The 15,703-nt window shown below is 44.3% G+C and overlaps 1 protein-coding gene across 1 annotated transcript in view; it reads right to left on the bottom strand.

Moving 5' to 3' along the window:
* The window catches only part of LOC105451803 (homeobox protein Nkx-6.1-like), a 42,519-nt gene extending 32,314 nt beyond the window's left edge, over window positions 1-10,205 (bottom strand). Inside the window, exon 1 of the mRNA XM_011692487.1 lies at window positions 9,425-10,205. Within this exon, the coding sequence (XP_011690789.1) occupies window positions 9,425-10,205 (781 nt within the window). The remainder of the gene's footprint in view (window positions 1-9,424) is intronic.
* Window positions 10,206-15,703: the final 5,498 nt, after the last annotated feature.

Here is a 15,703-nt window from a genome sequence, read left to right as displayed (position 1 = left end):
GAATATCAAAATGTTTTATAGCAACGCTTATCAGTTTTAACATTCCAACAAATTATTTTAATGATTCAATAAAAAATTATTTTCCGATCTGTTTTTAACAAAATTTTAAGGCCTTTCAACAAAATCGTTCTTTCCGTGAAGAAGTAATAATCTAATAATCTTTCAAGAAATCTTAGCGGAAAACGTGTGTTTATACGTGTGTGTTCATACTTTTCTACTTGCGACTTTTTCTCCTCTTTGAAAAAAAAGTGTATTTTATACGAGGTTAATAATCATTGGCGATATTAATAATGATGTATATTTAACTGATATTGGGATTAAACGCAGCGGGCATAACATATGCTTTGGTCCGACCGTCGATGTAGATAACGATATTGGATTTACGATAATTCAGATAGCGGCGCATATTGGAGTAATAATCGAAGGAAGCCGTAAAATGCAGCGGCGATATGTAGAACGGTCGCGCGTTTACTGACCGAGTAAAACAGCTTCCTCTCGGATCGATGTCGGCCAAGTCGTCCCGCCGTTTCTCCACCGTAAACCGCTTTATTAAGCTTCAGTTTTTTTCCTCCTCCTCCCCCTCCCCCCTCTCCCCCGCCCGTCCCGTTTCCACATCTACGCGATTCATTTCACATTTTTATCATACGCAATTTTCATACAACTCGCATCCGTCCGGAATATGCAAGCGGAATTTAAATGCCGCAATTTTATAAGCCGCGCGACCTCGCGACAGATTTCAATCTCGTCCTTTCCCCCCTCTCTCCCTCCCCGCCAAATAATTAAACGTCAAACTGAGAAAAATCCGAACGTCCGTTATTGTATTACAAACGGTTATACAATTTTATTTCCGATTCTTGCGCAAATCGTATACGGTTTCGACCCTTTCAGATTTCGACTGTTTGAGAGTGCCATGATAATATTTGCATTGTACACAATTTGAATAACGTAATTCGTGATAGAAATACCGAGAGAGAGAGAGATGATTATGGACGAGATCAAATATAAAAAAAAATTATTAGAGGATCTTTCGGCATTTTTCGTCTCTGCTATATTTAGGATCCCGGTGGTTCAGCTCGACGGAGATTCTATCGAATCTGGTGTTTTAGTCGAGATTATTGGCGACCGTACACTCTCCCGTACACATGCACACATGACGCCAATTCGATTCGCAGCCTCGAGAGAGGATGCCTCGGCAACTCACGCTATACGCGGAGACCTTAATGATCCGACCTTTCGAACGCGAGAAATTAGTCGACTTAAGCCGGGCTCTATGCGAGGGCACGGCGCGGCTGGGGATATCGAATCCGTAAATATCGGTCGTCGGGATCCGACGGACTTTTTGCGCGGATTAAGGGGAGATTAAATTGATCTCTCTGACCGATCGAAACGCGCGAATCGAATAAAAGACACGGCGGAATTATCATCGTTCGCATTTCCAAGACTTATTATTATCTTATCGTTTTTGTAAAGAAGACATGGGTCTTATATGCATTTATGCGTATTCCTCAGAGTTTTTATGCTTTTAAAAACGATTATTTCTTTCAACAAGCATTCTTGGATATGTTATTATATGATTTACACGTTTTAATTGATCTTAATAAATGCATTTTTCTACTTAACTTTTTAATTGTTAATTAAAAAAGTCTGCAATTATTCAATTGCGTTTATAAGTTCGTTATTTATTGCTTCACCACGTTGCATACATAACGATTAATTCACAATCGTAAAAATATTCAAGAAGATAGGCACTCTTTTAATTTGTCCATCAAGTTGTTGGTGAGAAATTCTGGATAATAAATGATTAATAAACTCGATCTCTCACGGGTCTCCGCGAATTTTTGTCCAAGACTGTATCAATTCAGTCAGTTTCAGTATCGAGAAACAGGACGTATATGTTCGTAGAATAATTTTGGAAAGTTATTTACACCCACGTTTTTAATTGATCGTCATCGTACAATAATGTCCACGTATCCTCGCAACCTTTCCCGCGATATTTCACCGGTGACATTCACGGTACGACGTCGTTTACTAAAGAAACTCATCCAATGATCGTCCGCATTCAGAAATTAGCCATAATCGCGATTGGGAGCGTTGGCTCCCGGTTGCGTGGGTTGCGTTTAATTCGTTTTCGGGTGCGTGTTTCTACCGACCGTCCACGCTTGTCCGTCCGAACAATAAAGCGTTATTTCCATTTTACCGTCGACGACGCCGAACGGGGACGAGAATAGGGATACGCGCGACACGAACATCCTCTGATCGCCGCTCCTTTTGTCCGTTACGCCGAAATCAGATGGAATTTATGGGATCATAAACGGTTAAACCCGCGCACGCTCATCAACAAAAATACCCGCGATCATGCTCTTTGTCCGCCGGGCCCACGTGGCCCGTGACGGGCCCCGGACGGAGGAAAGGAGAGTGGAAGGTTGAGGTCTTCTCGATTCTCGAGACCCCCGGTACGCGCTTTTACGACGGCCTCGTTCGAGAACGCCGTGAATCGGGCAATTAAAAGCATTTAAAAATGTGTATGCGTGATATCTGAATACCCTCGGATCTTAATTACAAATGCTTTGACAGTCAATCTTTGGAGAAGACATTAATCTTAGGATAAGCTATTATCCTTCATGATTTCTTTAATATTCAATATTAAATATCTTGATATACGACAGAACTAATTTTCAAAATAAAATTCTGAGAAAGCGAGGGTATCACTTAAAATTAAGACTGAATTAAAAAATAGTTCTATATCTGAATTTAGAGGGAGGATACCATTACGAAACACAACAGATGTAGTAAGCCTTAAGCCGTAAAAAATGGACCAATCGCAGTCCAGTGTGAAGAGAATAATTGATTATGATTGATTAATTTCTTATGGCTTAAAGCTTACTATACATCTATGTGTTTCGGGACTAAAAGGCTCTCTTATAATTTGCAGCTTCGAGATTTAACTCTCGAGCATCTCTCTATACGCTGAAAAAAAAGCCATCGATGCATCGACGTTTTTGTCAAAAAAAAAAACAAACAAAAAAAAAGTAAAAAGAGTTTGCTTTAAATTGCTAGAACATCCTACGTGTATATATGCGATACGTCGCGTTTATTGGAACGACCAATCGGGAAAACACGGCGTGTGCGAGCGTAAGCTATAAATATTTGACGCACTGAATATCGCGGTGAATAAGAGGTGTACGGACGCGACGTCGACGGGCGGGTAAGCGGACGAAATATTTATCGTTTAATACCGCACATTTTGATGGGCTTTTTGTCATTTATACAGCGGCGATCGGCAGTCTCGCGCGCGCGCGCACGCGGCCGCCCGGCGAGAATTTAATTAATGACCATCGGTGTAAAGCGTATACGCGCGCGCGCGAGAGATCGATCGGTATCAGATGTCAATTAGCGGCGCGCGTTGCGAATCGCATAATCGCGCGCGATGACGATAGTGCGGCGGCGACGTGAAAAAGAAGAGCGGTTGTGCTTTGTGACGCGATTATAATCCGGTATTTTTGTGCTCTGCAAATAGATAATATTCTCTTGACTATGATATAGCTCGGTTAAATTATTTTCTTCACGCGTGCTTTACGTCGTGTAAGTCATCCGCATCGCGGATTTACGACGACTAAAAGCGATGTATAAAAGGAGGGAGTTCTTTTATTCTAAAGATTATATAACTTTGGCTAAAGATAAATTAACTGCCTTGTTTGTTAAACTATTTTATTTCAATCAATCGAATTGAATCGCGGGCGATGTCACGACACGTTCAAATCGGCGATGCGTTATTGATATGAATAAAACGTGCGACGATGTGCTGCTTTAGCGGAAGCAATTTATACGGGATATGTACAGTGTACGTATAATATATATATATATATATATATATATATATGCAGTTGAAACTGTATACTCATGCATACGTATATATCCGGTGGCCGTCTATAATTCTAACAGAACGGCATTCGCGCGCCATCGAATTCGCGTCGTAAATACGAACCGCGTCGCTCGTCGTATTCGTAATCGACGTAATCTGTCTAATACGACAATGAAGTCGGTTACCCATTAAACCGTTATTGAAACCGTATACGATTACGCGAATTACGGCGTGGTAGTTCCGACGTACGCGCCATTGTAACGCGCGTATTGTTGCACCGAGTGCCCGGTGTATGTATATCTACACCGCGCCGATTTGAAACACAGGCAAACATCGCAAATGCATTTGACAGGATTACACAGTAACGATATATGACTATTTTATTTCGCCGTGCGTAAAATTCCATATATTGCGTTTACGCGCATGGGGATATCATGCGCGCGTCACCGTTTCGAGATACTCGATATTTTCACATTTTAAAGCGCCTGCAAAATATCCGAGAAGAAAATAGATATTATAGCGTGTAAAAGAATATTTTCAAGAAGTGTTTCCACAAGGCGTGTAACCTATTGTTGAATTATTCGATCGCGCTAAATTTTTAACGTATAAATTAGCCTTTTGAAAACCCGCGCAGCTTCCATATTTTAACATTTGCAGTTCATCTAATTGGACGCGGCCTCTCGCGCGAGTAAATGTGTTCAAGAAATGTCTCGCTTCTCTATCGATTCCCGTGTGCTCATTAGCTGCCCTTGAATTTATTCGCCAGATAACCACGTTTGTCGCAAGCGAGGGGTGCAGCTCTTAATGCAGCCCCCGATGGCAATTCGATTGCGCGGGAATTTTCGCAGACCTTCGTGAATCACGTACAGTCTTGTATGTATCGTCGTATAAAAAAAACATTCCTCCTTGTCGCGAAAGATGCGATCCTAGTGTAGCGAGGAAGGCTCCGAGATTTTGCGACGCGCACTTAAAAAGGGGGGGAAACGAAAACGCCATAATTTATATGATATAGAAACCAGAGCAGATGTCACGCAATATTTCCGAGGTTTCTATTACAGGCGATAAAAAATGAAAGACAGAACGTGAGGAGGCACATGGCGCGTCTCGGGCAGTTCCTTTCCTAGGATGATGTGAATATCTGCTTTCAGGATAAACATACCGCCTCATGATATTCGACTCCAACGGGCATTGCTCCGTTTCACGGGAGAACGTACACCTGCAGAACTGTCGCCTGCAATTTTGGCACGCGCGTAGTGCCCGGTTTCCGGTGCACTGCAAGCATCCGATCCTAATATAATTTCCGCGATATACGGCGGCGACATTAGATCCATCATCCCTTCGAAATCGATCAGACGCGGGACTCGTGCATGCAAAACGCATGGAATAACAATTTTGAAAGGACACATCGCGAAGCAGCGACGGTAATAATTCCCGCGCGCGGCGGTGTCATCGGCGTCGCCAAAATATCCCGCAGGATGTAATTCGTCACGAAGAACGGCGCAAGAACGTAACCGCGATATTTTTGCGGCAAACTTTCCAAAATTGAATTGCTCGTGAGCGCGCGCGCTCGCGCCCGCCGTGTCGCATTTCCGATATGATTCTCGTTTCTCTTTCCTTTTTTTCGTTACTTTTTATGAAACTGGAGTAACGAAGGATATATTTACGGTGAGCTTTAGCGCGATCTGCACAGTCGTGCTATAGCGTGATTTACCATCGTCTTTATTTTTCGAACGCTATTATACTCTTGCGCGAGGTCTCTCCTTTTGTATCGCGATATTAAATTCACACGCATATCCCTCCTTTTATCATCACTTTTTTATCATCGCCGTATACCGCGCCGCTCGGCGCCCGTTTACCGCTGCAGTAGTTTATCGTAACGCGATCTTTTTGTTCGTTCAACCGCAAGTGGACCAGAGGCTCCATGCATCCTCTCGCGGAAATCCGAATTCGCCACCAAGCCGCGCACGAGCATGGTCGTCAGTTGGTTAACCCGCAATATCCTAACTTCCGCTCGTATATGGTCGCCCTATTTGGCTATCAAATAATTCGCGTCCTATTGTAAACATCTATTGTAACCGTCGGCGGTGTAATATTGTCCCCTTCTATATTTTCTCTTAATTACTCTGACGCGCGTGAAATGATTAATAAAATGGCAACTTGATGTGTAACTCTATTTTCTAAAAATTTAGAGATAATAAAGAATGCAAATTCAGCGGCAAAAATCCAAGCGAGAATAAAATAATTAAGATATAATAAAGGTGTGTGGCTAAAATGGATGATGTCTTAAACTAAATTAGAGACATTAGCTATTTATGATTGAAAAAAATTATTATTTTCAATATATAGAAATGAAGGAAAATTACATAAATGTGAAATAAAACTGAAGAAAGCGCCGAGAATTCTCTCAGCTTAAAGTTAAATTCTTAGAAAATCTCGCGAAAGTCATTACTTTATCTTCCTCGCTACATTAAATACACATATATATCGTATTTATCACGCGATAAAATTGAACTCGCGATGCCTCGATTAGCACATTTCGACATGCGAAACGTATAAATCGCGGATATATTAGCGCGCGCTGTTTAGCGATTCGTTATTACGAAGTATAACCGCGCTCTGTCGGGAGCAAATCATTTAGAAATTTAATGTCATGAATGTTAAGTAACGTCCCTCGTTTGCGTCGCTCGTTAATGTACCGGGGGAGAACAGGTAATTCGGTAAGCATAAATTTTAGAGCCGCCATTCTCCGCGTCCGCCGCTGCTTCCGGTCAATATTTCAATCAAAGTTACACCGCAATTCTTATTCGCGCTTTTGCTTTTGTTTAATTTGCCATTTCCGCATTAAACAAACTACTCTTTCGGCCATTTTCAGCGATTAAAAAGAAATTGAAAGAAATGATATAACGCTGTTTAATTAATTCCGTGATAATTATTTCAAGATTTGAGAGAGAGCTGCTATTTTTATTTGCATTACGAAATTAGACAAAGCTTTTTTTAAATGCTTCTAAGACATTATTGCGTTTGTCCTAATCATTTCAAGCGTTTCCGATGTAATATTTGTTAATTATGTGAATATTACATTTTCAAATTACTGTAGATTGAAGTATTTAGATAACATTCCGTTCAGGCAGAAGGCGCGCGATAAAGTCATTTTAACAGATTATAGATTATAAACCGTGATACCGGCGTTTATGAATTAAACCCACGTCTCCGATATTACTGCGAGATTGTACGACACGTTATTTGTGCGAGCAACTTCATAATACGATCCGATCTTCCCTTCGTTGTAACATCGACCCCCCCGATAATTCTAAAATTGATGCCCGAATACATTCCTGATAGCCGAGGAATGAAAAGCAACGCGTAAAAGGAGATGCGGAGGAGATTTTCACAAAATGCGACCCCTAAAAATTTATGAGCTTATTCAGAGACAAATATTTCACGGAAAGAACAATTTTGCTGAATCCAGATCTGAAAATAATTTTTGTTCACTAATCAAAATAATTTTGTGCGAAAGTCAAAGTGATTGCTAGAATATAAAAACCTTTTATAGCAATGCTTATCAGCTTTGACATTCCAACAAATTATTTTGATGATTCAACAAAAAATTATTTTCAGATCTGTTTTTAGCAAAATTTTTAGACCTTTCAACAAAATCGTTCTTTCCGTGTTTACTAAGTTTTTATAGATATTACATATTTCTTATGTAAGGTAGATTAGTAATTGCGGTATCTCTGTAAACGGCATTGAGTTTGAATGATTATGCGTTTCGTAATTTTATTGATTGTCGAGGTAAATTCTTTCGAATTATGCTGGTTATAGCCCTTTCGTGGACTCTCGAACGTCATTGTTAATTCCAAATGATTTAGTGTCCAATATTAGTAATGCGCTCTGCATCATATTTAGTTTAATGTATACGCGGGGTTAAGCGTCGCATGAAAGCGTCGCTCTTGAACGTGACATCTTTTCACATGCTTTCAAAGCGATGACAAACGCCTCCTGCTTTGTCGCGCGCCGTCCGATGGAGGAAAGTTATGCATTTGCAACATCACAAACGAGATCTTGATGACGCACGCCGCCAACAACAAAACAGGAGGAAGTGACATTGTCAAAAGTGAATTGAAAGCTCGTGCATTTGCGTCAAAAAAAGTGTGTCTCCTAAAGAACGAGAGATTCTTCATTATAAGCTCCTCCATAATTCTTTTACGAATTTTAAGGAAAACTGATGCCGCATCTTCGGTAGAACGCCGAAATCAAATCATTTCAGAGCACTTATAATTTTCTTTGATTTATAGTAATTTTGTTCTCGCGATTCTTATTGACACGAGCCGCTCACGCAAGTTTTATTTGTCGCCGTCAATAAGTCAAAAAGCCGCGCTTGATATTTATCTCTTCGTTCGGCCAGAATGGGTTAAAATAGGCGATAGTGATTCGCGCGAATCGAAGTGGAAAATCAGACTCCGACTGTATGTAAATCCGTGAATTATATCCGCCGGGGGCTGATCGTATCGAATGCACAGATAGTTTCGTAATAGATTTGTAACTCCTAGTCGCGCGCGCTTTCGTCTGGCCCGCGGTTGTTCGATCGGCCGCCCTTGGTAATTCTACGATTAATGCGTTCAATCCGTCCCGCATTACACGCACGCTATCGCCAGCACGCGACGATTTGTGCGTGGAGAACTGCGGCGGTTTCCCCCGATTTTCTATCGCAAACGCGCGAATGGTTACCGAATTGTTACCGTTGCAGATGTTACTAATATCTACAAGCATCAATAACCCTCGACGTTTATCTCCGTCCCACGTTTACAAAATATTTTTCACAATATTTCCACCTCGATTGCTTCAGCGTCTCTATCATGAAATCACATTGTGAAAAAATTTAAGATGAATTTAAGCTGAAGCTTTATATATTTTGAAAAAACGGCTGACACGATTTATTGCGGTTCATGCGAAGAAACATAATTAATCATTACATATTTGTTCTCAAAGCTACACGCTATGGAGTTTTTAATACATATTTCAATTTATGCATTCTGACTTTACCAAATGGTAATTAGAATTAGAAATACTATCTACAATTCTTACGAGATTTTCACGAATAACAATTTGAAATATTATTCCATATAGTTCCATAAACAGCTGGATATAAAATAGTGTGAAAATTCATCTTTATGTTATATTTATCTTCTAAAAATTTAATTAACAACTTCGAGAATTTAATGGACAATATTGAAAGTCTAGACTATATAATTAGATAGAAGAGAAAGAAATATATTTACAAATTATGTATATTTGCCAACAATGCGCGACAGCGACTCAAAGTTTTTCTTATTTTTAAGAGGACACAGACATGTTATGTAGAGAATGTTAAAAGCTTCTTCGAAAGAAAATGAGCGATTAGATTAATTGAATAAGTTAGTTCAAATAGATTTTTTTCTTCATATTTAGCGTTCATCTGGGACGATCGGCCAGATCCTTGGCAATCCTTGCTTAATTATTCATACAACCGCGTCACCCGCATTTAAGTTATAGTCGAACTTAGGAAGACGGTATAGTACGCACCCGAGGACGCCGTGAAGCCGGCGTGCATGGCGTACCGCGGCGCGGCCATGTGCTGGGGATGCGGGGTCGGTGGTAGGGTCGCGTGCGATGGCGGTACCGTTGCCTGGGGGTGGACCGTCGCCGTCGGTCTCGAGAGTATCGTGTCGATGCCGTGGGGATTGCTGCCGACGGAGGTGATGGAGGTCGCCGGGCTGTGCTTGCCGCTGCCGGTCGGCGACGATTGGCCCTGCGTGATGGTGGATAACGGCACCGTGATACGCGGTAACTGGATGCCGCCCTGTTGCTGTTGATGCGGCGGATGGTGCTGCTGCTGGTGCGACTGCTGCTGCTGTTGATGCTGCTGCTGCTGCTGCTGCTGCTGCTGTTGCTGCTGCTGCTGCTGCTGCTGATGCTGATGACTCCTCTCCGCCATAGAGTGCAGCGCTGCCAGCGGCTGGCTACCGAGCATGCCACCCCCGGCGGCGCTTAGATTGAGAAACTGCAAAACATGGGGCGCGGCCGCCGCGTGGAAGTCGTGGAGCCAGGGCGGTCGCGGGGGCGGCGGTGAGTGGCTCGAGGCGGGCGGCGGCGAGCACGAGCCCAGCGAGGAACCCGCGGACGAGCTGCGGTCGCCCTGGTCCAGGTGGTGGTTATTGTTGCGTCGATGCGCGTCGCTGAGCGACGATGACATGTTCTCGGCGATCTCGAGTCCGCCGCCCTCCGGCGTGGAGCGCGATGGCGGGTCCGGGCACGGGTCTCCGCTGTCGGCGCAGGCCTTGCCGCTGGTCAGAGAACACACCATCTCGCACCACGCATAGTTCGGTATTGAGCGAAAAATCTTAGCCGGTGCTTAGCTGCGCGCTGGACGCGGCGGCGTGCGGCCGCCTCGGAACCGCGCGGAGTCCTCGCGCGCGAGGGGATTCCCGAGGACCACCCGCCGTGCCGGGGAGGAAGTCCCGCGGCGATTCGGTTCGGCCGTTCGTTCGGAGGTATATACCGCGGCGCGACGGTTGTCTCACTGCGCGTTCCGCCTGAACAACGACGCCTCGGTGCAGGCACAGGACACGTTCGACACTCACCGCGATCGCGACCGCGAGTGACACTGTTCTCGAGGAGGGAGGATCGTGCTTCGCTCTTCCCCTTACCGTTTCGCGTTTCTTCCGTTTTACCGGCGTCTCACCGCAGGTCAATCACATGATCCCCATCGGATACCCCGCGGATAGCACGGCGCGTAGTCGTTTGCGCGCGACTGCAGGCTGCCGATGACACACGTTCCGCGAGACGGCGATCGATGAGTGGAGAGACGTGTAGTCACCGCACACCTTGAACAGTAGTCACCGGTTCGTCGGTTCCGCGCGATGACATGGAGAACGACGAACGATCAAGAAACGATTAGTCACGGACTGTTCCGGTCTGAACTGATCACCACCGACGGGTGGTCGACACGCGCGATCAGGAAGTCGTCGTCCGTGCCGCGACGGTACGGGGTCCTTGCCGAGTGACTCGCCGCGTCGCCAAATGGTGTGCGAGCAGGGTGCATCGGGCGCGCGCTCTCTCTCCGGCGGGAGATCGAGTCTCTCTCCCGTGCCTTCGTCCTTGCCCTCGTCCTCGCGCGCGCGTTCCGGAAACCGCCGCGGCGGAGGGAGAGATAGGTCGGCCCTCGACGCGAGTCGATTGGCGTACCGTCCGTGGGTTGTTTAAGTGCCTGGGGGCGGTACCACCATCGGATTGGTCGACCTGGTGGTTTTCCACCGGAAGGAGAGGTGTTCCGGGCGGGGCCTCTCAATCTCGCGTTAGCTTCTTGTTAAGCGTCTTTCATTGTGTGTTTAAATTCGTAATTTATGATCCCGACTGAATAAAACAAGAACTTGCTGGTTCGCTCGCACGTCCGCTCGCTCGCTCGCTCGTACGTTCGCTGGCTGGCTGGCAGGCAGGCTGGCTGGCTGACTGGCTGGCTGGCTGGCTGGTTGGCTGACTGAGCCTCTTTGGCTCTGAGACTGGCCCTCTAGTTTGCTCGACGACTGGGCACCTCCGCGCGACTACGGTGACACTACTGTCTCGATAACTCGCTTCCTTCCGTCGTTCCTTCCTCTCGCTACCCATGGCACCTAACCGTCTCTCCTACCGTGTCTCTTCCCTTCATCTTCTCATACCCATTTAGCTCTATCCTTCCCGCCCACTCGACTCCTGCAGGTCCACCATCTATTCAACCCTTCGGCCTTTCAGCCGGTCGAGTACGCGTAGACAGAGCAAATCGAGTTATTCGCTGCCGATGGTCCATTTAGCCTCCTCTTGCCCGCCGTACGTATATGCCGATGCACGTGTCAACGAGAATTCGGTTACTTCATCCCGATGAACCATCGCCGCGTCGCGCGCTCCAGTGCGGCGCGCGGCTGACGTAACTAATGTCGGATGAACTCGCCGGCTCTCTCCAGGCTCTGGCAGCCGACCAATGTAATGTCGGCCGCGCTTCGTCGCTCGGTTCCGCTCTCGTCTATTGGATCCGCGTTTTAGACTCGCCTTCGACCGAACGGATAATTTACGGCGGCTGACTGCACTTCGCGCTCCCGGTCATTAAGCGCCGCGTATAGGCGGGGTGTGCACGCTGCTTCTCTCTCTCTCTCTCTTTCTCTCTCTCTCCTTGGACTCTCCTTTTCCTCCCCACGCATTCGCTCGAGAAGGAGCTCGTCTGGTTCGACATGCGACCGTATAATCCTTAAACGAATTCCTCGCAAATTTCTTCCGCTCACCGTATGTGAGCTAAATATTCTCAAACTTGGAGCACAGGTTTCTCTCGGTTCGAAATTTTTTACCTTCACGCTTTAAACGTAGATCTTTTCGACCTTACGTGCTAAACGCTTTTGTAAGTGTGAGATAAAATTTTGCAGGATGAAACGATAACCTTTTTTTTTTTACAGCGACGATATCTAACTTGTAACATTCGTCATCATGCCACGAAATAATTACTTTGGTAAAAAAAAAAAAAAAAAAAAATCGATTCAAGCGAATGAAATTCAGTTTCAAGTGAAACGGGAAAACTGGATTGCGAAAAATCACGAATGTACAGACGCGACATTTTGAACGACAGTGTACGTTCGAGCGCAGTATCTGCATCATTAAATGCGAGCGTGCCGAGATCGATCGTTTAAGAGTAATTATGCTAATGCGGCCCGATTATGATGAAGGCTCGAAATAAGCTTACAGGGTATCATCATTACCACGTTCAAATACGTGCGTATTATTAATAATGAAACAATAATGGATATTATTAAAGCAGCATGACGCAATAATAGCCGGCTAGCTGCAGCGCAGTTGCCAATATTTGTTGCACCGTATTAATCACCAGTCGCATTAATATTGCACTTGCGCACGTAGGAGGCTTTTGCAATCCGTTTCGCGCTACAAATTGTTGCCTAATTCGCAAGAAAAGCGCTTTTCGAACGCTTCTCATAATTCGAAAACCACCGCGACTACCTGGAACAGAGACTGAAACATTTCTATTATCGTGGGTTCGCGACGATGATTTTCTTGCAAAGTCATGCATTTCCCTTGTGCCCTCTATTTAATTATCATGTCGATTCTTACGCCTGGCGAGGGGTAACTGCGTAAAACCGGGGAAAAAGGTTTCTCGGGCCGGTATTCTCCCGGCGCGAAGAAGACCGAGCGGGATTTAAATCTATTTTATTTGACCCCGAAGGATCAGTCCTTTTCATGGAGAGGCGACTCCTTTTCCGTGGGCCGGACGAGAAAGAGAGAGAGAGAGAGAGAGAGAGAGAGAGAGAGAGAGAGAGAGAGAGAGAGAGAGAGACTCTCGCCGTTCCTCTTTCCGTCTTTCGGCCGGCGCAGCCTCCACGGACGTTCCTCGCAAATTATGTAAAACACGAACGGGCACAGCCAGCGACAAGTATTGATTCCCATTCGCCGGATGTTTTACGGCGCGTATTATTTTCGAGAGGAGCGATTGTTCGGCCCGACGGAACCGACTCGTTTCTCGTTCACGCGAGTTTTTCGCGAGCCAAAAATTCTGTTTCACTCGGAACAAGGTCTCCTGTTACGGCGAGTTATAACAGATCACGACGATGGGAAAAAGTTATTTTCCCGACGAATGCATCCTGCGTAACGACATACAATAAAGATCCTACGCTGAAATGAAATTTTTTCCTTCTCTTGAATTGAAGAATTAGGTTATCCACACAGTCCACACGATATCTTTACGTTATTATATTTTAATGTCCGTTATTTATTTATCTTATTGTTTCTATTTATTTATTTTTTTGTAATGCAAATTATTCCGTTTATACGTTTCAACAGAATTTAACGATTAATTGCACTTATGGTATTACAATTGGTATAATCTTTTCTCTACAATGGTAATCTTTTTTTTTTTAACGTTTTTCGTATCTCTTTTATGCAATCTTTACAAACTATATGGCATTACGCTGGGATCTTTTTTCTCGAATTATCGATTATTCTCCGTACAATATTTCTGTTATTAAGTAAGCTAACGTTTGACATGTGGATATCCGGCGCGAATCGAGTGGCAATAAAAGCGTTCTTATTTAAACACCGTTTCGCAGGATTATTTCGAATAATTTGTTAGCCCCGATAAGCGGCAGTAGAACGCGCCATATGCCGCGCGCGCGATCGCGAAATATTAAATCCTAGTTGTATCATTGCCCGCGCGTTGCCACGGCAAACTTATCTGTCAAATATACCTCGCTTTAATAAACCAGCGCAACGTACGAAATATCACTCGTGAAAGAAATTCGTTATTCTCAGCGAATAAAAGCGCCTTGGCCGCTATTTATTCCTATACACCTTTTTTTTACATTTTACCCACGTCTACAAATACACGCGCGAGTAATTTCGAAGGCGGTTCAGGCGGACCAAATAGTCGTGAATACTTCTTGACACCTCGCATAATCGCTTTGAGATACAACGCGTGCTCGGGACATAAATTTGTCGTTAAAAAACTACGCCCATTATTCGGTTCCCTTCCTGCAGAAAGTCCGCTATACAAATTCGACTGCTTGTATTCCCGGAGTCCCACCCCTTAACCCTCCCTATCGGCGACTGCTTCTTCCCTCTCTGATGGACTCCCTTCCCTCCCCTCCTCTCTCTCTCTCTCTTTCTCTCTTTCTCTTTCTCTTTTGTTATCCCTTCGGTTTAGGGTGGAATTATTATGCAGAGACCAAAGTGTCCCATAAAATCGCGCAAATTACACGCCCCGATGCGTGTCTGAGCTTCATCGTAGTGATTAACTGACAATAACGGTGAAAACCGGCGATTCGGCGGCGCCGATTAATTGGGTATTTACCGGCGTTTGCAGGACCGCCTGCGGAGGACTCTTTGCGATCGACGTCGTTTTAGGGTTTTACGTGTGCATCAGCTGTCGTGGCCGCTTTACCGCGTGACGATGGGTTAATTGATCGGAAGATTAGCCTCGATTAAGGGCGAGAGAGTAAGTGGGTATTTATCCAATTGCGGGTAATCGTCTGGAAAAAAAAAAACGTATTCTCGGAATTCAAATTCTTTAACAAATCATGAAATTGTGGTCATCGTTATATCATTAGTTTAGGCAGACAGATATGGGAAAGATATATACACGGAGAGAATTTTATTATAAAACTCAATTTAAATTTATCCTAAAAATCATGTTAATCGTGGGACAACATAGTATTAATTTCGGCGACTTTTATGTGATTTTCATTATTTTTTTAAATATATACTACAACTAATTTATTGTAGTACACAATAAAAAAACAGAGAAAATCACTTAAAATTTGTCGAAATACTATGTTGTCCCACGATTAACATAATTTTCAGGGTAAATTTTAAAAGAAAATTACGTGATGCTTTTAAAAATATTTTACGGATATAAAATTATGGTTGGCTGTTTCGTTAATTTTTTTAGTGCACAGAGAAAAGTTTGCATTTCTATTCACTAAATATTTTTAAGTATATATTTTTTATATTTGAGCCGAAATCTCCATTTGTCAGATTGGAAAAATGTCTCGATAAGACTTAATATTTGCCTCTTGCGTACCTCGCACTCTCTCGTCGGGACATGTAAACGCGGAATTAGCAGTCCATTCGTACGCCCGAGCGGCAGCCACTGAAAATCTTCATCTACACGCGGAAGGAACACGCGAAACTCTCCCCTTTATTCCGGCGTGTCGCCGGTACGGCTAATTCGTATTCGCGGCACGACCGAGCCTCGCATGATCACGCCGTATGGATTCAAATCCGAAACGCATCGAAAGTTCGCGACGTCGTTTCGCCGCCGCGTAACTCACGAGA

The sequence above is a fragment of the Wasmannia auropunctata genome, unplaced genomic scaffold (assembly GCF_000956235.1).
Source record: "Wasmannia auropunctata unplaced genomic scaffold, wasmannia.A_1.0 LD336044.1, whole genome shotgun sequence".
Classification (NCBI taxonomy): domain Eukaryota; kingdom Metazoa; phylum Arthropoda; class Insecta; order Hymenoptera; family Formicidae; genus Wasmannia; species Wasmannia auropunctata.
This window is presented reverse-complemented; position numbering and strand designations above follow the sequence as displayed.